Raw genomic sequence first — 25,070 nt, forward strand, 5'->3', positions numbered from 1 at the left:
CAGGCGGCCCAGGGGCCCTTGAGAACCTTTCAGGGGCTGTTTGAGGTCAAAACAATCTTCCTATTAATGTTAAGACATCATTTGCCCTTTTCACTTTCATGCTCTCCCAAAGTGCCCTGGAGTTTCCCAAAGATCTGCTGTATCTTCTATTAAGCCAGAAATGAAAGAAATTTGTAAAAATGTAAAACAATGACACTCCTCTCTCTCTCTCTCTCTCTCTCTCTCTCTCTCTCTCTCCAAATATATAATATATAATATATCATATATAATATATAACATACATATATATTTCTTTATAAAATAGTACATTTCATTTAAAAATTGATGTTATTTATGTTATAACATATAATGGATTTATTATTGCTATTTTAATTTAATTCATTAATAAATATTTTAAATGTCTCAGTAAATATCAATATGGTAAATATCCATACATATAACCCACATAAACCAAATACTCTTTGGGGTCCTCAATCCTTTTGAAGAGTGTTAAAGGATCCTGAAACCAAAAAAATTGAGAACTGCTGCTCTATACCGTGTTACCTCTCAGGGGTGTGTGTATGTGGTGATGATGGGAGTGATTGTCCCAAGAACTCCCAGGTATAGGACAAGGGGAGCCTGGAAGTCAGGTGGCTGGGCTCCCAGTCTGCTCTTTCCACATCAAATCACTGGGTTTAAGATGCCTCCCCGGCCTCTGCCAGCAGGGCATTGTCTGGTCTGAGCTTAAATCCATGCCAGGGATGCCCCTGCCCTTTGATGCCCACTTGCTACTGCTTGTCCAGCTGCCCATGCTGCCCTCCCCATGCCAGCTCGTGGGAAGACAAGCAATGGGGGTGGGGAGGATGGCTGGGGCAGCTGGGCAACCACCCCTGCTTGTCCCTGGCACGGCTCTGCCCAGGACACAAAGAGCAGAGTGAATCCTGTTCTGCCCCTGCAGCTGAGCAGCTGGAAGGAGGGAAAAGGGAGACACACACAGAAAGAGTGGCTACCATGGGGCTATCCACTCTCACCGTCCTTGGAGGCTTTAACCCAGAGACACACAGAAAGGGAGAGGCTGGGTCCTACTCTAGTGAGAAGAGGTTCCCTGGGAGGTAAAGATAATCGTGACAATTGGATTTCCCCATGATGATGTCATTGTATTCTCACGCCAGCTTGGAGAGGGGGACAGGACAGGCCCACTAGTCCCATCTCACAGATGAACGCTCTGAAGTCTAGAAAGAGGCAGAACGTCTCATTCAGGGTCTGAGAGCTGGTCAGTGAGGCACTGAGACCTTCACATACCGAAGGAATGAACTATTGACCTCTTGCCAGGCACCCCCTCATGTTTGGTGACGACAGTCTTATCATTGACTGTTGGCTGCATGCATGCCCCTTGCTTGCCTTACAGCAGGTACAAGGAAGCTTCAGGAACACTGGATCTCAGGGCTGGTCACATGGCTGGCAGCCAGGCTGGGAAGATAAAGGCACCCACTTAGCTGATGAGAACATCAGTGCGCAGCTGGTGAAAACAACAGTGCGTGCTAAGTGGCAAGTGAATGTGCAGCAGGGAGGCTGGGAGGTTTCGGAGGAGGAACGAGGCACCGGCACCGTGGGCTGGGGCGGTGAGGTCACAGAGTGGGTGCCATTGCTTCTTGCTTGGCCTTTTAGGGTGGGTGGTATTGACAGTTGGAGAGGCATTGAGGGTGAGCCTTCCAGGAGGGAGAAACAGCCTAAGAAAGGCCAACAGAGGAGAAGGCCACAGCAGAGGGCTGGGGTGGGGGGCAAGGGAACAGCTATGCCCAGCTAAAGGCCCCTCCCTCCTTCCTTCTCCAAGGTTCCCAAGACCTCCATCAAGTTGGTGCCAGCATCCGAACTTGCCTCATGAAACTGGAGGGCATCTTTCCTTACCAACCTCCAAACAGGCAAAAATAAATAACCAGAAGAGAGAAAAAAGGAGGAAAAATCTGTAAAGCTTATGAGAAGTACAGCCTGAAGGCAGCCTGCAGGGGAGACTGAGGCCCCAAGAGCAGTGGCTTCTCTCCAAGAAAGAGCCCTGGTTCCCTGATCCAGTGATAATAATAGCAAGCCCTACACACAGCACCTGCTCAGAACAAGCCCCCAAACTGGGCTAGGCAGCCCCCAGAGATGCGCACAGGGACCCCAAGATGCTTGCAGTTATCCTTGGCTCTCCCGCTGGCCCGCTGCCCACCTGGCATCAGCCCAGCATGTATGAGTCGGCCCATCAATCCCAGTGTTGCCAGGACAACTGGGGATGGGAGTAGGGGCCCTGGGGGTGGGCAGGGGTGGGTACTGCAGGCAGCTGTCTCCTGCATCTGGCACCTGCACACAGCTGAGGCCTCACACAGTCCAGAGGACCCTCCCCCCTCCCTTCAGACCCCCTCCCTCTCCTTCTTGCCTCCTAGGACACTTGCTGCTAGAGACTTAGGCAAATATTTAAAGGAGTAGTTGGGGGGTGAGGAGGGTGGTGGGAGCAAACATTTGCTTCCTTCTCTCTTCCTCCTACCACAGCTTCTCAGGGGCTCTCAGCTCAGATGCCAGGCTGTTGTGCAACCTGGAGGCTAAAGGCCCCCAAAGGGGAGTGGAGGCCCTTGTGGGGACAAGGAACCTGCCAGGGTTGGAGAGTTGGGAGTCTGCTCATGATCAAAGAGCAGGGCCAAGTGTGAGGAAGCCCCCAGGCAAAGGTCAGAAATTGGGGTGAACTGCTGGAGTTACATTACAAGGAAGATAAGGGAGTGAGACCCAGAGAGGAGCAAGGTGTGGGCTCAGACTTACACACTCATGAAAGTTTAGAGGTGAAGGTTCCTTGGGGCGCCCCTGGCCCAGCCAGCAGAGGGCAACCTGAGAGAAAGGATGCCAATGTCAGGTCTGATCAAAGAATTGAATCGATGCCCCCTCCCCTGGGAACTGACCTTCAGGCCACTTCACAATGAACATTCCACTTGCTTAGACCACATTCCACTTGCTAAGACCATTGTGGCTCCCCTCCGGAGTTTCCCAGGACCCAGACCTGCACAGAGAATTCTCAGCCCAGAAAAAGCCTGCCTAGAGTCGTTTAAAAACCTCTGACTCCCAGTGTTTGGGGGCTGGCGCCATTTTGGGGCTCAGCCCATCTGGTATCCCGATGACCTAATAAATTCATAATTCTTTACCCCTTTTGGCCTTGTGCGTTCCTCCTTTGGCGACCCTAACAACCGCCATTAGTAGACTTGGTTTAGCACAATGAAGCAACAGAGATGGCTTTGGGGAAAGAATAGGAAACAAGAGATAAAGAAAGATAGAAGAGGAAGGTCCACAAAGTGAATCCCATTTGAGTGAGAAATGTTCTCAGGACAGATTTAGGATCAGAAGATATAAAAAGAGTGCAGGGAGGAAGGGTGATGGCAGCACCCAGCAAGTGGGCTGATGCAAGGATGAGGAGATCGGGAGTCCAGCAGTCACCGCACCCAGCCCCGTACACGCCTGGCTGGGTGCAAGAAGGCAGCGTCAGGCCTGGAATCTGCTATCAAAAGCCTTCAGCTGCGTCTATGAAAATGGCTCGCCATCCACTTGACACAGACGACCCCACTAAGTCATGCAAATCAAAAGGTTCAAGTCTTCATGGTCACTTCTTTTTTGATCCTCACCCGAAGATACGTTTTTATTGATTCTAGCTAGAGAGGAAGGGAGAGGGGGAGAGGGGGTCAGAGGAAGGGAGAGAGAGAGAAAGAGAGAGAAAGATCGATCCATTATACATGCCCCGACTGGGATCAAACCTGAAGCCTAGGTATGTGCTCTGACTGTGAATCGAACCCGCGACCTTTTCGGTGTATGGGATGACGCTCCACCAACTGAGCCACCCGGCCAGGGATTCATGTCCACTTTTTAAAATGCTCATGAAACTACTCCCACCACCAAGAGGGTATGAATATCCCCAAAGCCATCAAGTATCTGAAGGATGTCACTTGACAGAAGCAGTGTGTGCCATTCCGTGGTTACAATGTTGGAGGAGGTAGGTGTGCCCAATCCAAACAGTGGGGCTGGACACAGGGTCGGTGGCCCAAGAAGAGCCCTGAATTTTTATTGCACAAGCTTAAAAATGAAGAGAGTAATGTTGAACTGCAGGGTTTAGAAGTAGATTCTCTGGCCATTGAGCACATCCAGGTGAACAAAGCCTCCACGAGAGGGTGCAGCCCTCACAGAGCTCCTGGGCTGAAGAATCCCTGGATGAGCTCCCCCTGCCACCGTGAGATGATCTTACTGAAAAAGAGCAGCTGTCCGTGAACTGGAAGAAGAGGTTGCACAGAATTAAAAAATAAATAAAAAAGACATCCTGGAAGAAATTGAAAAAACAAAAATATATGACCCAGGAATAAATTTAGCATAAAATAAATGCAATTAAAATAAAAGCAGGATGCAGGGGGGAGAGTCTTCAGCTTTCAAACTAACCCATAGCAAAGAATGAAAATCCTCAGGTTAGTACATAAGCATTTGTCACCAGAGGAGACAGAGTACTCAGAATTCGGAAAAGAATGGCTAGGGGGCAAGTCTGAAGTTAGATACAGAAGTGTGGGTGATGGGGAGGCAGGTAGAGTATTTCACATGAAAATCTGACGCTCCGATAGAATTTATGAACCATTCATGAGTCTGCACACCCATGCCTTCAGCGGTGTCCCCTCTGGGTCCACAGGCACTATCTCCTCGCTCCCCACCCTGGAGCTCATCCCTGCTTGGGGGAAATTCTGTTGGGGAAAGTGATGGACTCCCCATTGTGGCAGACTCTTGGCTTCCTGAGAGGTTCAGCCTGGCAGGAGAACAGTGGAAGCCACAGGACTACAAGGGCAGGTGCCAGCAAGAAAGGCAGGCGCGCCAGGAAGACACCCATCGTGAGAGGCACAGATTGCCCAAGGGCAAGTTTGCTCAGCTCACCCAGCTTTGCTCTTGCTGGGCCAAGAGGACTCATGTGCCAGGGCCAAGGGCCCTTGGGCGCTCTTGCAGCTGGCTTATCAGGGCCTTGGTTCTGGAGGGCCAGGAACAAACAGGCTTCAAAGCCAAGGACTTGGCTGGCAGGGGAGGGCTGGTCCCTATCGGCACATATAAGACCCCAGTCCCATCTGGGAGCTGAGGAGAGGAAGGTCCTGCAGCAAGATGGACCTGGGCAGCAAAGAGGTCTTGATGGAGAGCCCGCCGGTGAGTGTGATCACGTGTGTGTGCACGTGTGGGTGCATGTACGTGGTGGGCCTGCCGCCTCCAACCTCTTTCCCTCATCCAAATTCATGTGCTCAGTCAAGCTAGAACTGTGCTCAGTTAGGGTAGGGACGTCAACCACTAAAGACAGAGTCCCTGGGGGAGATAGGCACGGCAACCAGTGATTCCAATATAAGGTTAGTGGAAAGAGCTGAAGAGGACGCTGAGTAGGGAGACACACTTGAGGCTCCACAGAGACAATGGCATTGGAGCTGGCTCCAGAATAAGTAGGAGCTCCCAGGTGTAGAAGGAGGAAGGCACTGCAGGAAGAAGGGTGGTATTTATAAAGGCACCGAGATGTGGGAGAACATGGATTATTTGGGGAATGGAGAGGGACCGGGCATGGCTGGGGTGCCAGGGGTCTGGAGGAAACAGCAGGAGATATGACCGGTGAAAAAGCTCTCCTGGGTCTCTCCAAGCGAAACCTCACTTCTAACCATCTATGGGTTTATTGGAATCCAGGGCACCTCTTCCAGGAAGTCTTCTCTGATCTCCTCATCCCTCCCCTCCACATTCATAGCATTGGTGGCCCAGCCCTGGAAAGGTGTGGGCAGGGAGGAGAGGGGGCATCCTCATGACTTGACGCCTGTCTCCTCCCTGCCCTACCACATCAGGACTACTCCGCAGCCCCCCAGGGCCGGTTCCGCATCCCCTGCTGCCCTGTGCACCTCAAACGCCTTCTCATCGTAGTCGTGGTGGTGGTCCTTGTCGTCGTGGTGATTGTAGGGGCCCTGCTCATGGGTCTTCACATGAGCCAGAAACATACTGAGATGGTGAGCAGGCCTAGGATGGGGTGGGCAGCCAGTATAGGACATGTCTGAGAGGTGGGATGGGGGTGGGAGTGGGGGTGGGGGGGGGCAGAATGAGCAGTTGGGATAGCAAACTGCCCAAGAGGGATGACAGGAGAAGGCAAGGGACACCTCCTGGAAGGACAGAGGCAGGAACAGGCTGGCAAACCTGGCCTGGGCTTTTCCACCAGGCCCCTGCCCCTGCCCCTGCCCCTGCCCCATGGTGGGAGGCCTGGTCCCTCCAGCACCTGGTTCCACTCGCTCTCTGAGCTGTCAGGGAAGAAGGAATTAGTCAGAGTACAGAGGACTGAGGATGGGCATGAGTACCAAAGAGACAAGTTGGGAAAGAGGAATGCCAGGCAGCACTCTGCCCTCCCCCAGGTCCTGGAGATGAGCATTGCGGGGCCGGAAGCCCAGCAACGCCTGGCCCTGAGTGAGCGTGCCGGCACCACTGCCACCTTCTCCATTGGCTCCACTGGCATCGTAGTGTATGACTACCAGCGGGTGAGTATGCCTGGACCTCTTGACCTTGGGCCTGGGGGACCAATGACAAGATTCCCCTAGTAGACCCATCCAGCTGTGACACTTCAAACAAACCCATCTCTCCTCATCCCCCAGCCCTTTTGCCTCCCCTGGGTATGCCTGCACCCCAGCTTTCAGTATGGCTCCTGCCTGTACCCAACCTAGAGGGAGAGGACCCAGGATAAGGGTTAGAGAGTGAGCATGGCAGGGCCTCCCTGAATGAACTCGGTTCCTGTGCCCAGCTCCTGATTGCCTACAAGCCAGCCCCGGGAACCTACTGCTGCATCATGTCGATGGCACCAGAGAGCATCCCCAGCCTCGAGACCCTCACTAGGAAGCTCCAGAGCCTCCAGGTGGGTGCGAGGGTGAGGATGGGTTGTCTCCCACCCGGGACTGCTGGGAGGAATGCCTGAGGTGATGGCTATCTGTCACCTGTAGAGCACGACTCCTGGGAGGCTGCCAGGTGAGGGCCCCTCTCTAGACTCACCTGCCTCACACCTTCCCTACCTCTTCCCCACTGCTGCCACACCACCCACCACCAAGCTTCGAACCCACATACCACCTGGGGGCTTCTGACTCCAGTACAGCCCCCTCTTTACCGGTCAGAGAGACTGCCTGGCACACCTGCGGTCCTCTATTGAGGGCCTCGAGTGAGACAGCAACTCAGTTCCCACGCTCAGCTCCAAATCAGGTGTTCTTTCCAGGTCAAGCCTGCAGTGCCTCACTCTGAGCTGGGCCAGCCGGAGGGTCATGACCCTGGCTCGGAGTCCTCCAGGAACCTGGACTACCTTGGTCCCACCTTGAGCACCCTGTGTGGCGAGGTGCCCCTCTACTACATCTAGGCCCCGCAGGTGAGCAGGTGTGACCACCAGAGCACGGGAGCACCAGTGCCAAAGGAAGGCTTGGGCCACCTTGCCTGGTCAGCTGACCTGGCACAGGGGGATCCATTGAGGCCCCTCACTTAGGGAGATCAGGGGAGGGAAGGTCCACAGACATTCTCAGCCCCCCACCCCCCAATCCCTCTCCCTCACATAATAAACAGTGTTTCTTTGCTTCGCAGAGCCTGCGGACCCCCAAAAAGGACAGGAGAGATCCGTGAGCAAAGGGTCTTTGGCAAACAGGCAGGAAGCTGCTCCTGCTACACGATAGGGACTGCCCTGGAGTAAGGAGCTGTAGGGAGAGGTGGCAGCCAGCCGGGGAGAGGTGGCTACTAGGGGCCAGGGGACCTATCACACAAAAATAAAGCAGCCTGATCGAAAAATAAATGGTGTCCCTCCTCTCTAGTCCCACAGCCCTGGTCCTGCTCTTGGTGGGGGCGGGCTAGGGGGAGGGTAGGGCCTTGGGGAGCAAAGGGGGGCTTTCCCGGTCCCCATCCCAGGATGATGGGGAAGAGGGGCGCGGGGAGCGATCCACGGGCTTTAGGCGCCCTCCAGTGGTGCCTCCCCAGGGAGTGCGAGAGAGAACTCTAGGGACAGGGACCGAGATGGGAGAGAGCGAGGATCCGAGGAGGGACGAGGGGCGCAGGCGGAGAAGCCAGGGCAGAGAACCGGGGACAGAGCGAGGAAGAGGCGGCGCGAGCGACCTGACAACGTGTCCCGCACCGTGAGCAGCTCCGGCCGGGCGCGCACGGGAGAGGCGCCGCTAGAGGGCAGCGGGCGGGGGCGGCCGCCGCCGGCACCCGGGACCCGCACCGCGCCCCGGCCCGCGCCCCGGCCCCCCAAGCCCCTTCCCCGCGCGGGCCCGCAGCTCCCTTCCCCGCCCCGGCTGGCGCGGGGCCGGGTCGGCCGGCGGGTCGCGATCCCAGCCCCAAGGGGGCCGGACTCCGGCCGAAAACCCGCCCCCCAGCGAGCTCATTTCCCTAAAGCGGGGGGGAGGGGACGGAGGGAGGGAGGGAGAGAAGGAAGGAGAAAAAGAAGGGAAGGGAGCAGGCGAGCGGCTGGAGGAGGGAGCGGGCCGGAGCGGGCGGCCGAGGGGCGGGGGACAGGAAGGAGGGCGGCGGGCGCAGGGAAGGAGAGAGGTGGGGAGGGCGGGGGGAGCCGGCGGGCGGGGAGAGCGGCGGGCGGGGAGGGGAGCGCCTCCCCCTCGCCTCCAGCGCTCCGCTTCCCCTCGCCCGCTCCCGCGTCCGAGCGCGACCCGCCGCCGCCGCCGCCGCCGCCGCCACCGCGCCCGCCGCCGCCAGCATGCCCGGCGTGGCCCGCCTGCCGCTGCCGCTGCTGCTCGGGCTGCTGCTGCTCCCGCGCCCCGGCCGCCCGCTGGACTTGGCCGACTACACCTATGACCTGGGCGAGGAGGACGACGCGGAGCCCCTGAACTACAAAGACCCCTGCAAGGCGGGTAGGCGTCCCTCCTCCTTCGGCCTGCGGGGCGCGAGGGCCGGCGGGGGCCGGCGGGCCGGGAGGCGCGAGCTGCCGGGGTTCGGGTGGGGGGAGGACGGTCCGGTGTGGGAATGCTGGAGCTGCCTGGTTGGCAATGCTGTGGGGAACAAAAGAAGGAGGGAGAGAGGGAGGGGAAGTTTGGGGGACTTTTAAGACTGAACTTTTGGGCCGTTGGTGGAAGCCGATGCCTCTTGTCTTCCTAGAGGATTCCTGAGGGCAAGCTCCCTGGGTCCTGAGAGAAACCTGCAGCCAAGGAGGCTTTTCCTCCCGCAGGAAACTTTTCTGGCCAAACGAGAGAGAGAGAGAGAGAGAGAGAGAGAGAGAGAGAGAGAGAGAGAGAGAGAGAGAGATAGTTCTCCCTAGCCTCTGGCTCTAGGACACTGATGTTTTCCAGCCTGTCTGCCTGGGCTGCCCTGGGAATGCACATCTGTCTCCGGGTCCGGTTTGGGGTGACCCACATCTCCCAGGAGCAGGTCTCCTGAGGCCCCCACCCGGCACAAGTGGGAGAAGGCTTTTCCAGGGATCCTCTGAGATCATGGTCCCTGGGTGTCTCGGGGGTCCCCACCAGCACAGCAGCCGTCCTGGGGCGGAGGAGACAGCTGTCAAAGTCAGAGAAGCCAGTGCAGGAGGGGACCTACCTCTGCCCCTGTGTGCCAGGAGCTCCCCAAGGCCCAGCTGGGGGGAAACACAGAGAACTCAGACGCTGCATATCCGCTCTCTCTGTCCATAGACACTGGAGAGTTATTAGCTGAGGTCAGGGCCCGGAGTGTGTGTGTGTGTGTGTGTGTGTGTGTGTGTTCTTTGTCCATGAAGACTGTGTAACCTCTTCACTCCTGCTAGGCCCAGAGAGGTCCTGCCCCAGCAGTGACCAGATGGCCAGGCACTCCGGCTATTTGCCTGATCTGATGACCCTGAATAGGCTGCTTGGGACAAGAGAACACACAGGGCATAAGATATCAGAACCTTTCCTTGACTTCCTGCCTCTGACTTCAGCCTTTCTCCAAAGAGCCAGAGCCAGAGGCAGTGAGTGGCACAGCTCCTGGACTTCTAGGAGTGCCTGTGTGTGGCGCAAGGGGTGGGAGGGGGGCAGGTTGCTGGAGTCCTGACCCTGGGGACCCATCTTTGGGTGGATGGATCACAGAAAACTGCAGAATAGGAACCTCTTCCCACAGAGAAACCGAATCCCTCTGCCCTTCATCCCCCACCCCTGCTGGGCTGTGGGTAAACCACCGAGTTAGCTGTCATCTTTCTCCCTGGGCTTCGAGTGGGCGTGAGGCTAAGTGGACAGAGCGTGGGCAGGCAGGCCTAGCTGTCAATCCTCCATCCTCAACTCATTAGATGTACCACCTTGGGAATGTTAATTAGCATCTGTGAACTTCACTTTTCTCACCTGTCAAATGGAACTGACAGTACACCTCTCTGCAGAGTTGGTGGTAAGGGGTAACTATGAGAACATATATAAAACACTTATTAGAGCTTATCGCACGCTAAATAAATAATAAATAAGCACTAAATAAATGTTGGCTGTCTACTCCGTTTTCTGTGTCCCACACTCTCACTTCATTTTTTTTTTTTTTTTTTTTTTGAGCGGATTGGCTTGGTTTTCAGGAAAAGTGAGTGTCTCCCCAACTCTGTCTTTGTGTCACTTATTCACTCAACTGATCTACATTTACTGAATGCCTCGTATGTGTCAGGCCCTGGGCTTGAAGTTGTGGGAGACGCAGAGAAATGGCAGGCATGGCCCCTGCTCTCAAGGACCTTGCTGTCCAGGAGGGGACAATACATGGGGAAGTAACCAACAGCACAAACCAAGAGGTGTGTGTGCTACCTTGGAGGGAAAGACCCTCAAGGCTCAAGGAGCTTCCGTCCCCCCTGCAGCCCAGGTATGGTGGTGGTGGTGGTGGAGAAACGGGGAGCAGAGCAGGCTGGGAAGGTTTGGGCGCCTTCATGGAGGAGGCAGGCTGGCGCAAGGCCTTAAAGAATGGGTAGGAAGTCAATCTGACATATTTCACTACTAGTTGGAAGTTGGGAGTGATTTTCAGAGCAGCAGGAGGCTGAGGGCTGTATCCCTAGTCTCAGATTTCATGCTAGGGTGGGGCTGGCTGACTTGGAACTTCAAACAAGGGTTCTGGAGAAAGCTCTACACCAGGGTGAAGTGAGGCTGGTGGGGAGCTGGGCCAGACCTGAGGGTGGCTGAGAGCGCCCAAGAGCCTGACAAGGCCAAGAATCAGGGTCAGATCAGGCCTCCCTCCTGGGTGTGACTGGTGTAGCCCTGCCTCCCTCCGCCCAGAATCCTTAAGACCCCACACCCACATCCTCAGCCCTCAGGTCCCCAGGCTCTTTTCTCTGTTTCTCCTGCCAGGCCCTGCCTCTTGCTCCCTCTGATCCCTGACCTCCAGGTTGGAGGTGGCCCTGCAGGCATCCCTCATTTTATTGTGCTTCGCAGATAATTGTGTTTTTAACAAATTGCAAGTTTGTGACACCCTATGTCAAGCAAGTCTGTCAGTGCCATTTTCCCAATAGACTCAGATGATTGTTAGCATTTTTTAGCATTAAAATATTTTTAATTAAGGTACGTACATCTTTAGACACAACGCTATTGCACACTTAATAGACTACAATATAGCGTAACCGTAAATTTTATATGTCCTGAGAAAGCAAAATTTTCATGTGACTTGCTTTATTGTGGTATTAACTTTATTACGGTGGTCTGGAACTAAACCTGCAACATCTCCAAGGCATGCCTGTACTTCCTTTGGATGCACCTGATGTGCCTGCTTACCCCGCTCACACGACCCTCTCCAGGTCTCTCCTCTTCCTGTTCCTCCTCCTTGCGCACAGAGGACCAAGAATGAAAGCCCCATTGATTCTCCGGGCTCACCTGCGATCTCTCAGGATAGCGAGGCTGCTTCATTTAAGGTCACCTCTTGCTATTACTGTCAGACACAACACTATTTGCCCTTACTGCAGACACAACTCTGCTGTAAGGGCAAAATGAAGACCCTTCATGCCCTGGAGAGGTTTCTGGATCTTCTGGGCAAAACCAGAGCAATAAGCAGGACACCGAGCTGGTCTTTGTGTGTGTGCTGGGAGCTGGTTCCATTGAGCACTGCTCCCCCCCCCCCCCACCACCACTTTTGCTCACTCACTCTTGCCCAGGGAGATTGCAAGTCCTGATTTCGTCTATGTTAGGTTGCCAAACCGTCAAGGCGGTCTTTCCCCGAGACACCCAGCTCCATGTGGCTGCCCGGGTGACTTGGCAGGGCTCTGGGAGAAACTTGGAGGCAGGAATTGAGACCCAGTTGCTCCCATAAGCAGGGAAGATCATAGCACTGCTCCCTAGCCAGCGAGGGCCTTACTTCAGCCTCACCTGGCAGCTCAGAGGTCTGCTTTGGGAGGTGAGGTGGGCCATTAGCTCACCAGCCCTCATCACCACCCTCACCCCAGAAGCCTCGTGGCCCAGCCTCAGAGGAATAGGTTCCAAGCTTAGGATGCTGCAATCCCTTCTGTTGCCAGACCACATTCCCCCTCCAGACACTCTGAATGAATCACCTTCCCACTTGTGCCCCTGCCCCCTGAGTCACCTTCTCTTTTACGTGCCCCAAGGGAGGTGGAAAAGACAATCTCCCTGGGCTCCAGATGGAGGGGAACCAATGGGACTCCCCAGGGAGAAGGAACTCTCAAATAGTCTGGTTTCTCCAGAGATTTGGGGGGAAGAGGGAGGAGTAGAATATGTTATTCCTCGGGCCACTAAGGACCTCCTAAGGATATCCAGAGGATTCGACTAATTACCTATCTACCTCCCACACTCACTATTTCTAAAGGTACCCTTCTCCTTCGATGGCATGGCATAGGAAATGGGGTATGCACATACAGTTATTTGCATGCAGGAAAATACTAGGGCTTACACTGGAAAGTGGTTGAGTGTGTTTTTGCACATTTGTGGATGTGCCCCTGTTTTGTGGGCAAGTCTTCTCTTCAGCTATCCATGTGTGTACTTCTGAGTGCATGTGTGTGCAAATATGCCCCTGTGCATAGTGGACACTTGTGATTAAGTATGAACATTTGTGGGAGCTTGAACATGCCTTGTCCCAGCTAGAAGCTTGCAGTTGTGTGATGGACCTGTGTATGCCCAGTACACACGGTGTTGGGGTTTCATCTCACCAGACAGCTCCTCTCCGTCACCCCTAAAGAGGTGCCTTGCCACACCCCAGAGGAAGAGACTGTAAAGTCAAGAGGCCAACCTGAAGGATGGGTACATGGGATCCAGTGGGCTCTCTTCTTTTCTCTCCTACTCCTGAGACCTAGTGATGGAGCAGCCATGAGTGCTCCTGGCTGGTTTACAGCCAGGAAACAAAACAAAAACTTTCGATTCCATGTTGAAAACAACTACTATCCTGACCTTGACCCCAGGGCTTTTTTCCATAAGAGGAGGGGAGTCCTGGACTCCCCAGCATCCAGATTTCCTAGAGTCCCTAGTGGGGAATCCCAAATGGGCAGGGCCTTCAGGCCTAGCTCCTGGCCTTCAGGCTCTCCTGCCCACCTCATCTCTCCCCGCCCCCACAGTTCCCACGCATTCTTCAGTCATGACATCCCCACCCCAGGGCACTGGCTATGCAGACAAACTCTGTGGCCAGCCCAGGGCCTGTCCAGCCTTCCACTCACTGCCCCTGTCCCACAGGCCAGCACAGCTCTGAGCACTCGGGCTTCACTCAGCCAGGAGGCCCCTGTGGGTGAACCCGTGTGCCCCCAGAAAGTGGAGAGCTGAACTGGAGCTTATGGGATTGTTATCAGGGTAATATTAACAGTGTCCATTAACAGTGCTTGCTATGCTCCAGGCTTTGTGCTAGGTGCTCTATTTACATGCCTTCTTTCATGTCAATAAATCCTAGGAGATAGATTCTTTTATTAGCTCCTCTAAATATAAGAGAAAATTGAGGTTTAGCAGAGTCTATATGACTTGTCAGCCAGAAGTAGCCAAGTTGAGATTCAAAGACAGATTTGCCTGACTCCAAAGACCTTGCTCTTCGTTGCTATGTCCAAAGAGGAGACTAAATGTCCAGCCACACGTGTATATGGTGATGTCCATGGCTGTGGGTGCGTGAGCCTGGAAGTGCAGTGTCTGGGGCCGTTCATGTGGCCTGTGAGGCCTGTGTGAAGGTTGGCCTGTAGAAACCCATCACTGCTCCCTTGGGAGGTACCTCGCATCCCATATCCTTGCTAAGGCTACCTTTGCATGTCAGCTGAGAAGTGTCTTCTGTTGCTGTCCCATCAGTTGCTGAGCCAGGGGTAGCATTTTTAATAAGAGAATCTTTTCCATGTGGTGGAAGAGATCCTGGGTCATTTATGGGCTGGTGACTTTGGACAAGTCATTTCCCCTCTTAGGCCCAAGTATTCTGATCTCTAAAGTCAGGGAGGTTATCTCTCCATGAGTTTGTAATGGACACTCCTAAGCAAGTGCATGGGTGGAGTATGGCTTAATGGGCATGTACTGGGTGGGCCAGGATTAAACGAATTCATTATTGTGAAAGTACTTTGTCAACTGGAAAACACCACATAAATTTCAACAGACATTTACTAGTATACAGGCATCATTATCGCTACTGTTACTGGCTTAATGAGTTCAGAACTTAGAGTCGGTTTGTGTGTGCTGGAGCTTGTGCATGTGTGTTTTTTGGGACTGTCTGTGACCGTGTGTGTATTTTTTGTTGTGTGTGTGTCTGTGTGTGTGTGTGTGTTCGAGTGTCTGTTTTTGTGTCTATGTATTTACAATATGGGTTTGACAAAAGTAATGACCTTGAGTGCAGTAAGCACTGAACTGGGAACCAGGAGGCCTGAATTATAAATCCTCCCTGTCTAGTGTCTATCAGCATGGTCTTGGCTAAATCATTTCCCTTCTGGGCCTCAGTTTCTGCATCTGTAAAAGGGAGAGCTGACCTCGATAACTGCTCAAGGCACTCCCACACTCTGCCGATCCAGCTCTCGGTCACAGCTACAGAAGAGTGTGTATCTGTGAGCACATGTTTGCAGGCCCAGAGAATAGCAACATGATGCTTCACTCTGACAAGCCTTCTCCAGTGCCGCACGCCTTTCAGGGAGGTGCGGGCACTGGTCATGTGTGCAGGGGTGTTCCTGTGACTTTGCGGAGCCTGTTGGATGGCATGAATGTGGATGTCACCCTGTGTCTGTAGGAGCACGAACCCCGTGTATCTTGATTCTGTGTGTGTGTGTGTGTGTGTGTGTGTGTGTGTGTGTTTGTGTCCACCCAGCTGGCCATCTGGGGAGGAGGAACCTGTGTGTGTGCAAGGCCTCAAGGTTAAAACAACTTGTGTCATGCTGCCCACCAGGCCCGTGTAGCACTGGGATGAGAAGCAGATGTTGCCAGGGTGGAGCTGTAGGGAAGCTGCCCTCCGCTCCGCCTCCTGCATCCGCCCCCCCTAACCCCAGCCCTGCGTGAAGCTTACGTCTGAGCTCCTTCCAGAGCGCTCAGCTCTGCGGCCTGTTTCCTCTGGCTCCTAATTTCTCAAGAAGGAGAGACTGTTTAGCCCATCTCTCCAGAAACACTGGGCGCTCCTTCCCCCCAGTACTTTCTTCCTCCAGAGAGGGGACCCTGAGACTGAATAGAAGTCACTTGAACTATTAACCCTTTTCCTCCTGGCTGGGAAGCTCCCATCACGTGTCCCGGTTTTCCTAAAGTTCCTGTCTGTTCCACTTTTTATTCCTATCCTCCCCCCCCCACCCCATTATAATTGACACAGCATTTGTGGAGTGATTACCACATGCTCAGCACAGTGCCAAGGTTATGGGCCCATAAAGTAGGCACTCTATCATCTGACCTTCTATTTCCTTCATAGCACCCACCACCGTCTGGAATTCTCAAACTCAGTCTTTGTTTACTTGTGTGTTGTTGAAGGTCAGCTCCACGGGAGCAGGGACCTCATTTGTCTTGCTAATCACTGGAGTGGTGCTTGGCCCACAGTGGGTACTGACTAAGTATTTGCGCAAGAACAATGGAATAAATGACATAACTGTGTCTTCCTGGAGCTAAAGGTCTCTAGGGGCTGGGCATCAGTTTTGCTGGGATCCCAACTAAAAAGGAAGCATGAGTCTCCCAAGATATCCCGAGTCAGCCCCCACTGCCCGCCTTCCTCAGGGTTAGGAGTAAAGTTGCTGTGGGGGCTGGGGTGTGCCCACAGGTTTGGGGCTGTCAGTGCTGGGTAGGAGGACTCACTCAGCACCTGGCCTCTTCTTTCCCCTCTAGCTGCCTTCCTCGGGGACATCGCCCTGGATGAGGAGGATCTGAGGGCCTTCCAGGTGCAGCAAGCCTCGGACTTCAGACAGCGTACGATCCGCAGGTCTTCCATCACAGCTGCAGGTACACTGGGTACGGACTCGCCCTCCTGTGTCTCAGAAATGGGTTCCAGAATTGGAGAAACCAGGACCCTCCTGGCCTCCCGGGACAGAGACCATGAGCTTGAGCTCAGCATAAGGGCTTGTCTTCCCTTAGGACAGCGATTCTCAACCTGTGGGTCGCGACCCCTTTGGGGGTCGAACGACCCTTTCACAGGGGTCGCTAAGACCATCGGAAAACATATATAATTGCATATTGTTTTTGTGATTAATCACTGTGCTTTAATTATGTTCAATTTGTAACAATGAAAATACATCCTGCATATCAGATATTTACATTACGATTCATAACAGTAGCAAAATTACAGTTATGAAGTAGCAACGAGAATAATTTTATGGTTGGGGGTCACCACAACATGAGGAACTGTGTTAAAGGGTCGCCGCATTAGGAAGGTTGAGAACCACTGCCTTAGGATATCTTTATCCCTTCCCCAGACATTCCCAGGAGCTAAGAACTGACCTTCTTTTTGCTTACAGTTTACAAAGTACTTTCAAAAGCACTATCTAACTGGACTGTCCCCAACCACCTTCAAAGGTAACTGTTAGGACAACTCCCGTGACACTGAGGTTCACGGAGGTAATGTGACTTGCTCAAAATCACAAAGCTGGTCAGTGGCAGAGGTGGGACAGGAACCAAGCCTCTCACTCCAAACCCAAGGCTCTTCCCTCACCCCCACAATGCCCCCTGGCTTCTCCTCCTGCTCCCACTTTGCAAGCTTCTTGCATCCTCCCAGGCCTATTGCAAGAGTTTCTCTTGTGAAAACTTCCCTGATCGCCCCCCGCCCCCCCAGACATGACTGTGCCTCCACTTTCCATGCTCTCTCTGCTCTGCGCTGACATTGTTAGCATCTCACTTACTGCTCTACATTGCAACGATTTGTTTATGTGTCTGTCTTCCCAGCTGGACTCAAAGCTATTCAACGTCAGAGATGGGTCCTTCTTATTCCTGGATGTGGTCCAAACACCTACCAACCCACTTGGTACTTGTGAATGGGTGGGATGGATGAGGCCTGGGATAGCTCACTTCTGTTCAACCTCCTCACTGCCCTGGAGCACGGTCGCTCTCCTGTTACCAAAGGGTGCGGATGCTCACCTGGAGCCTGTTCTGGGCACACTCTGGTGGTGCCAGGCAGTTGTCTTGTCCAGCTGCCCTTGCATGGGCAGTTCATGGAGTGAAAATCAAACTACCCCAGAGAGCAGCTGGCATTGGAGGATGACCTGGTAACTAGCAAGTCTTACTAGACCTTAGTGGGAACTAATAGACAGGGGACAACTTGTTCCGGAATTACCTGAGTACCTGAGAACAGAATGGAGGATGGAGCTGGATCACCTAGGCCAGTGATGGTGAACCTTTTAAGCTCCGCGTGTCAGCATTTTGAAAAACCCTAACTTAACTCTGGTGCCGTGTCACATATAGAAATTTTTTTGATATTTGCAACCATAGTAAAACAAAGATTTATATTTTTGATATTTATTTTATATATTTAAATGCCATTTAACAAAGAAAAATCAACCAAAAAAATGAGTTCGAGTGTCACCTCTGACACGCGTGTCATAGGTTCGCCATCACTGACATAGGCCGCCACTAACCCATCACGTGACTTTGACCTTAGTTTCCTCATCTGTCAAAGGTAGATAGTGACGTTCCCTGTCCATCCCAGAGAGCTACGGTGTCCAATGAGAACATGTGTTTGGGAATACTTACAAGAATGTATCAAGTTCTATATGTGCCACAAACATGAAGGTTTATTGGACGAGAGGGAACATTTCCCAGTCTCAGGTCCCCACAGTTCCCAGTACCCCACTGTTCCCTTTTTTCGTTACAATCAACCCTCACTGTGCGTGGTAGCTCTGCACGAAGTTATGGAATAACTTTATAGTCACTCTATTCAGTCACTTTGAACACTGAATTAGCGAACACTAAGAGAAATACAGTTAAGTTCCTGTGAGCCTGTGGTCACAAAATTTTCATAACTCACCAATATATGTAGCCCTGTCTTATGTGTGTTTCTGTTTAGAGACACCCTTTTAATATACAGCTGATTCATTGACATTGAACTCATGGCCAACAGCACTATGACTCATGCCTGACTGAAGCTTATCTGATACATGTATTTTCTCCATAAAACACATCACCAGCCTCTTTTACATATGAACAGCAGACAGCACTTCAGTGCAGTGGGGAAAGTGCAGCATTTTGTACAGCAAAATCACCAACAGAACAAGCTCAGAAATGCCAAAAACATGGCACTAAGTAGACGGGGAAACATACTTGTTCACCATCTCGTAGGACCTCAACTGGGAAGGTGCGTGTTGAGTGACTCAGATTTTTCACTGCCCTGTGCATGTCAGCAAACGACCATGAAAGAGCGGAGGGAACTACGGGCACACAGAAGAAGCCACGTTGAGACTGGTTTTTACATCTTCTAACTTGTTCTGGAATTACCTGAGTACCTGTCTCATTTCTCCTACCAACCAGTGTATTTATTACACACTCCCTAATGACAAGATCAAAATCTTGGTCATATTTGAATCACCCTAATAATCTAATACAGTGCTTTGCTGACTCTCAGTTACATATTTTGAAAACTGAGTAACTTTAAAAAAAGGGAGGGGAATGTAATAAATGTTTAACCCTAGACATGGCAAATAAAATGAAAACACTGAACCTCAATCTAGGAAATAAGTATAAAGTATTACTTATTAAAGTAAATTTAGATGTGGCCTAAATGATGGGTAACTCTCTACAATTAAACTTGGTTTTAAGTTAAATTTCAAATCGTCTCAACTCTTAGAAAAAAGAAAGAGTTAAAGGGTACTGATTTGGGGCCTACAAATAAATGGTAGTGGATGGGTAAATCTGGAATCCCCCCCAAATGAAGAATGATTGTAATTTCTTTCCCCCTCTCCCCCTTCACTCACTTGCTACCAATGTCTTATTATTTCAATTCCAGGAAACACCTCTACCCCCAGCTGCCAGCAGGCTAACGGGCAGCCTCGGAGGAGAAGCCCAGGGAGGTGGAGAAGCAGGTCCCGGAGCCGTCGGGCGGCGACGTCCAGACCCGAGCGCGTGTGGCCTGATGGGGTCATCCCCTTTGTCATTGGGGGAAACTTCACTGGTGAGCAGTCCGGCTGCATGGCGGTGGCGCCTGCCCATCAGGCGGGAACTCTTGCGCAGTGGGTGGAGGCAGGCCCACCTGACAGTGTGACAGCCTGGCCGCCCCTGTCCCGCAGGCAGCCAGAGGGCAGTCTTCCGGCAGGCCATGCGGCACTGGGAGAAGCACACCTGTGTTACCTTCCTGGAGCGCACCGATGAGGACAGCTACATTGTATTCACCTATCGACCCTGCGGGTGAGCAGGGGCCCCTGGGCAGTGTACCCTCGGCCATGTCCCAACCCCTGTTCTGCCCTGGGCCCTGCAGCTGCCCCACCTGCGCACAGATCTGCGTCAACGTTCCCTCCTGCCTTGAGGCATCTCCCCAGAAATGCTCCCCAGGATGTGGCTGTGACGTGCTGTGACGCTGCACACATCCGGAGCATACCTGCCAGCCCCTCCCTTGCCCCTCCGCTCCCCGCCCCCCTGGCAGCCTAGCCCGGCCCCTGAGTGGATGCACTCCCCCAGCTCGGGACCGCCCCCCTGAGCTGGCCCCGCCCTCCAGGTGCTGCTCCTACGTGGGTCGCCGTGGTGGGGGCCCGCAGGCCATCTCCATCGGCAAGAACTGTGACAAGTTTGGAATCGTGGTGCATGAGCTGGGCCACGTCATCGGCTTCTGGCACGAGCACACGCGGCCCGACCGGGACCGCCACGTCTCCATCGTGCGCGAGAACATCCAGCCAGGTATGCACTTCGACCTGGGGGGTGGGGTAGGGGCGGGACGCCGTGGCTCCTGCCCATGCCCCCTCTCCAGGGCCCCTGCTGGGGGTGGCAGCTGCTCCCTCTAGTCATCACCTTTGATCAACTCAGCCTGTAGTCCCAGCCCAGCCTAGGGCCCAGGTTGGCCCAGACCCCGCCCCTGAGGCATCTGCTCCAGCCAGTAGCAGCTCAGGGACCACAGAAGAGTTGTGAAGCCACTTTGGGCACCCCCACCCCCACCACAGGTCCAGATCCTGGACACAGGAACCATCCGCAGCAGCCAGAACCCAGCTGGCCCTCAGGGTGGGGTTTGGGGAGGGGTCAGCCCACTTCCGTGCTGAGTCTTTCGCTTCACTTTTGCCCAGTCTTCTGCACGTTGCCTCTTCTGCCCTCCAAGGATTTTTTCCCTCTCCCTTCTCCTAGCTATGCTCTTCCCTCCCTTCCTGTTTCCGCCCTCTCTCCCAGCCTCCTCCACTCTTCACTGCTTTCATCTTGCTGTGGTTCTAGAAATGGGTGCTTCCTTCCCATACTCCCTTGAGCCTTCCCTGCAGCAAGTCCTCCTTCACCCCGCCCCTCTGCGGGACACTCTTCTGGAGACTGCCCCTCCCCCCAGGCTTTCCTTGGCTGCTCCCAGGACCCTCAGGTAGGGGGGCACCTCGCAAGTACAGGGAGGACCCCATTTCCCACCCTGTGTCCCACACAGATCTACCTCCTCCCACCCCCACCCCCTTTTCGTGGTTTTCTCAGGGCAGGAGTATAACTTCCTGAAGATGGAGGTCCAAGAGGTAGAGTCCCTGGGGGAGACCTACGATTTTGACAGTATCATGCACTATGCCCGCAACACATTCTCCAGGTGAGAGACTGTCCTGCCCCCTGGGGCCTCCCACTTTGCACCAGGCTGCCCTGCTGGGGTTGTCAGCAAGGACAAGAGTGGGCCCTGGGCAGCTGCAGCCCCCAAGCAGAGGACCCATGGGTGCTGCCTGGCCTGCTGTCCTCTTCTACCCTGGGCCCATGGCAGGGCTGGGACTCACACAGCCTGGGTGCTTCACCTAGAGCTGTGCACACCGAGGGCACCTGGCCCATGGGGCTGAAATCCAGCTACTCTGCCAGCGGTGGTGTGCTGTGGCTCAGAACTGTGTCCACCCAAAGGAGCTGGGTTACCCCTCTGCTGAAGACCAGAGAGGGGCATATTTTTCTGATCTGTCTGCCTTTTTTGTAATTGGCTAACTTGTGCAAAGGCCAGCTCCTGCCCTGGACCAGCCCCCTCACCACCTGACAAGCACATATACACCTACTCCTATCCCCGGGCTCCCAAAGTCACTGCTAGAACCCGGAGGTAATGGGCCAGTCATCCCCACCCAGCTTCTCATTAGCCTAGTGTGGGAACCGACCCTCATCCTCCTCACACTCCTTCCTGCCTGGCCTTTCCCAGGCCTGGCTTTCCTCATCCTCTATCTGCCCCCCCTCCGGCTCTGTCCCAGACAGCAGTCCTCCCCCCTGTCCTCAGCTCTCCTTCTGACCCACTCTTCCTGCCTCCAGACCTGAGGGACAGAGACCGAGGAAGGGTGGTGAGGTCATCCTGTCCCCCACGCCCACAGCCCCCCACCCCCCATACATTTCTCACCACATCCCTCTCCACCTCCTGCTGAGTCCCACCCAGCTGGTGTGAGTCAGGGGCCCTGGGGAGGTGAAGGGCTGCCTGCTTCCCCTCCTCCCAGATGGAAACACCCAGGCTTTTGAAGGCAGGAACTAGGAGGACAGGAGGACTGATGGTGGGGCTTTCCCCAGGGTCTGTTCTGGCCACGGTGGAACCTGCCCTTTGGCCTTGTCCCAGGTGCTGTCAGAGCAGCTGTGCCAACAGGGTAAAGCGTTGGCACTGGGTCATCCTGGGAGAAGTGCAGCCAGGGCTGAATCGGCCCAGGGGCTGCAGAAGCAGGGGCTGGAGGCACATCCACAGCACTCCTGGTGCTTGGAGTCAGGGCCAGACTGAGCTTGGCACCAGTGGGTCCCCAGGGCATCCTGGGCCTGTGTCCTGACCTCCCAAAGTGTTCCTGGGGCTCCCCCAGGCTCCTGTGGTGTGGCTGCCACGGAGCAGGGTGGCTGCTGGTCAGTGGGCAGCATAATGACAGGGTGAGATGTCTCCACCCGTCCCTGACCCTGCTGAGGAATGTCTGGGCTCTGGCAGGGTCATGACCTTGGGTGCACACAGACATGCCACCCCTCCTTCCATCAGATGCTCACCCAGGTCGGGCTTGTCCTCCTCAGGGGCATCTTCCTGGACACCATTGTTCCCAAGTACGAGGTGAATGGAGTGAAACCTCCCATCGGCCAAAGGACCCGGCTCAGCAAGGGGGACATCGCCCAGGCCCGCAAGCTCTACAAGTGTCCAGGTCGGGGCAGGGAGGGATGAGCCGGAGAGGAGCGGAGGGCAGGGCCCCAGGCAGGCAGAGACCAGAACCTGGAACCAAGGATGTTAAAGCTGAGAGCCTTAGAGAACACTGAGACTGCTTGGTGGAAGGGCCCCCAGGGAGGGGTAGTATTCAAGTTATGGACCAAACTGGTGCTAGGATCAGGTGATGGTGAAACACTGAGCCACCCACCTTCTGAGGATCTGGTGCGGGCGGGGGTGGGGGGAAGGGCACCAGGAGCAGAAAATGGAGAGAGCAGAGCAATTCTCAGGGAGTGAGGACGAGTGAGGCTCACCAAAGGAACCTGACCTTAACTCTGGAACCTAGTTGCCTTGACAACAGGACATCCTGCAGCACTAGGCAGGGAGGTAGGATGGTGTGAGCTTATCTGTGAGGAGAAAGGGCTGAGTCTTAAAGGGACAGGACCATCCCAGACTCCCCACTCTTGAGCTATTTTCCTCTCCTGCAAAGATGCCAGGGCTCAGGGTGGGGAAGCCAGAAGTTCAGGGGGATTGGGCCCCTGCAGCCAGCCACTCAGTTATTTCCTTCCCTTGACAGCCTGCGGAGAGACCCTACAAGACAGCACAGGCAACTTCTCCTCTCCTGAGTACCCCAATGGCTACTCCGCCCACATGCACTGTGTATGGCGCATCTCCGTCACACCTGGGGAGAAGGTAACTGAGCACCCCCTCTTCTGCCAGGACTGCAGAGTGGGAGCCCATAGTCAGTGTGGCTGGGAGAGACCTGCATGGGGATCATAAACGCATCCACCCCACAAGAATGACGCAGCACTACAGTGAGGAGGGGCTTCCGCCACTGCTTGTAAACGAAGGCTAGCTCCCAGATAGCACCTACTGTGTGCCAGGCACTTTTCTTAGTGTTTCTGAGATCCATTCACGGGCTTTTCACATGGAGTATAGGCTTCTCACCGAACTCAGGAGCTTCATTTCCTTTGTATTTTTATTGCTCCCAAGAGTCAGTTCTAAGACTATATTTTCCTGGGTTGGAACATGGTGACATTGTTCGTCCAAACAGCACTCAAGATCATTTTGAATCAAAACTGCACCCTCTAGCAGGTGGCCATCCCTTTTATTCTGATATGCATGGCCTTCTGGGTCTTCAGAACCTGGTCTTTGATCAAATTATTGAAGAGGACATGAATCAAAGCAGAGTTAAGATCTCCCTCTGAACTGACCTTGACCCGTTAATGGGCAGGCTCTGGGCAGAGTTATTTTACCTCCTATGACCCCATTTAATGTCATTGCCATCCAGCCACAGGTCACCCTCTAGTTCACCGGGATGTGAGCTTCTTCTGAAACCACACCTTCGTCATATGTATATCCCTGTCACAGGAAGTGGTTAATAAATCCTTACTATGTGGATGGGTTGCCTTACCGAACAAGTCCACTGATCCCCTTGTCAGTAAAACCCCTTTTAAAAATGGAAGTGAAATTTGTGACATGCCTTGTTTCAAGTGAATTGGCTCCTGGTAATCAAGTGTTTCTTTTCTAAATGGTCACAGACCATCTATTTAATTGGGATTGACATTCAGCTCAGTGGTTTGCAATTCCCAGAATTCACTCCCAACCTCTGTTCCCAGCACACAAGCACACATCACATACCCCCCTTCTGAAGTTGGGAAAGCTTTCCTTCCGAGTTCTCAAGAATACAGACGCTGATCACATCTGCAAGTTATTTGACTGTCCTCTGATGTCATTTTTGAGCCTAGACACAAGAGTTAACTTTGCTCACTGACTCTCCTTCTTTGTTACCGAGCTTCCATTTCCTTTCCAAACTATGCTTATTTTATTTTCATAATTTGAAGATTATTTTGTTAACAATAGACTTCTACTGAGGGTTGAGTAATTCCGTCATCTCTCTTGGTTAACGTTCTACCATCTTCTCTCGAAAGTGAACCCACCCCTTCCTTGTTCTTCTTCTTTTTCTGAATCTAACTCAAAAATTGCAATCCTTTTTGCTGTTTTGTACTGACCATGCCCTGCCTTCTCCCAGTCCTCTGCTGAGGGTCTTCACTATTTCAGCCTTTGGAAATCTCACCACAGAGAATAATAATAATACTTAATGATTATTGAGCATATGATCATTATGGATGAAAAGGGGCATGAGACAGTTCCAAGGAGCATAAACTGAGCATTGCTTTCTTTCCTGTTCAGGAGGTTTGCTGGGCCAGCAGGGATTTGGTAGCTTGGTTAGCATCTGCTTCTGACCCTGTTGCTCCAGGCTGGCGTGGGCTGGCCCTGGTCTCTAGTGGATTCATGGCCTTGCCCTAGGAGCCTCTTTGCCTCCAGCCTGCTCCCTCCATAATTCCCAGAAAACTTCCCATCTTATTTTGGAGGCCTGCCAGTAGGTCCAGGGAGAGATGTGGTCTATAGATAGAAATTTCAGGTTAATCAATGCATGGTTGTAGAAATTCAAAAAATAAAACCCACCCACGGCCCTGGATGAATTGTTAGAGTTGTAAGAGAATCAA

At 53.5% G+C, this 25,070-nt stretch overlaps 2 protein-coding genes across 7 annotated transcripts in view; both read left to right on the forward strand.

Annotated features, from left to right (window-relative positions):
* The first annotated feature begins 5,060 nt into the window (after positions 1–5,060).
* Positions 5,061–7,798, forward strand: SFTPC (surfactant protein C). Its single transcript, XM_070414084.1, has 6 exons — positions 5,061–5,166; positions 5,838–5,996; positions 6,393–6,515; positions 6,776–6,886; positions 7,238–7,384; positions 7,594–7,798. The coding sequence occupies exons 1-5, from the start codon at positions 5,125–5,127 to the stop codon at positions 7,373–7,375; spliced, it is 573 nt and encodes a 190-aa protein (XP_070270185.1). The 5' UTR covers positions 5,061–5,124; the 3' UTR covers positions 7,376–7,384; positions 7,594–7,798.
* A 647-nt stretch (positions 7,799–8,445) lies between these two features.
* Positions 8,446–25,070, forward strand: part of BMP1 (bone morphogenetic protein 1) — a 39,556-nt gene continuing 22,931 nt past the window's right edge. Inside the window, exons 1-10 of one of the 6 annotated variants that reach the window (XM_070416565.1) lie at positions 8,446–8,867; positions 16,170–16,292; positions 16,796–16,853; positions 17,220–17,298; positions 19,273–19,437; positions 19,553–19,670; positions 19,941–20,156; positions 20,919–21,024; positions 22,437–22,561; positions 23,138–23,253. In XM_070416565.1, coding sequence (XP_070272666.1) covers positions 8,714–8,867; positions 16,170–16,292; positions 16,796–16,853; positions 17,220–17,298; positions 19,273–19,437; positions 19,553–19,670; positions 19,941–20,156; positions 20,919–21,024; positions 22,437–22,561; positions 23,138–23,253 — 1,260 coding nt within the window. In that variant the 5' untranslated portion in view covers positions 8,446–8,713. The remainder of the gene's footprint in view (positions 8,868–16,169; positions 16,293–16,795; positions 16,854–17,219; positions 17,299–19,272; positions 19,438–19,552; positions 19,671–19,940; positions 20,157–20,918; positions 21,025–22,436; positions 22,562–23,137; positions 23,254–25,070) is intronic. The other 5 variants (XM_070416561.1, XM_070416562.1, XM_070416566.1 and 2 more) reach the window with 5 other exon arrangements.

Source organism: Myotis yumanensis, unplaced genomic scaffold (assembly GCF_028538775.1).
Source record: "Myotis yumanensis isolate MYYU_CA2020_CCGP unplaced genomic scaffold, mMyoYum1.0.hap1 SCAF_5, whole genome shotgun sequence".
In the NCBI taxonomy this organism is placed as follows: domain Eukaryota; kingdom Metazoa; phylum Chordata; class Mammalia; order Chiroptera; family Vespertilionidae; genus Myotis; species Myotis yumanensis.

Excerpts from the sequence above, each read along its gene's own strand:
- SFTPC (XM_070414084.1), top strand. The coding sequence starts at position 5,125 with ATGGACCTGGGCAGCAAAGAGGTCTTGATGGAGAGCCCGCCG. Across the intron at positions 5,167-5,837 it reads TCTTGATGGAGAGCCCGCCG|GACTACTCCGCAGCCCCCCA; the intron begins GTGAGTGTGATC and ends CTACCACATCAG. Across the intron at positions 5,997-6,392 it reads GCCAGAAACATACTGAGATG|GTCCTGGAGATGAGCATTGC; the intron begins GTGAGCAGGCCT and ends GCCCTCCCCCAG.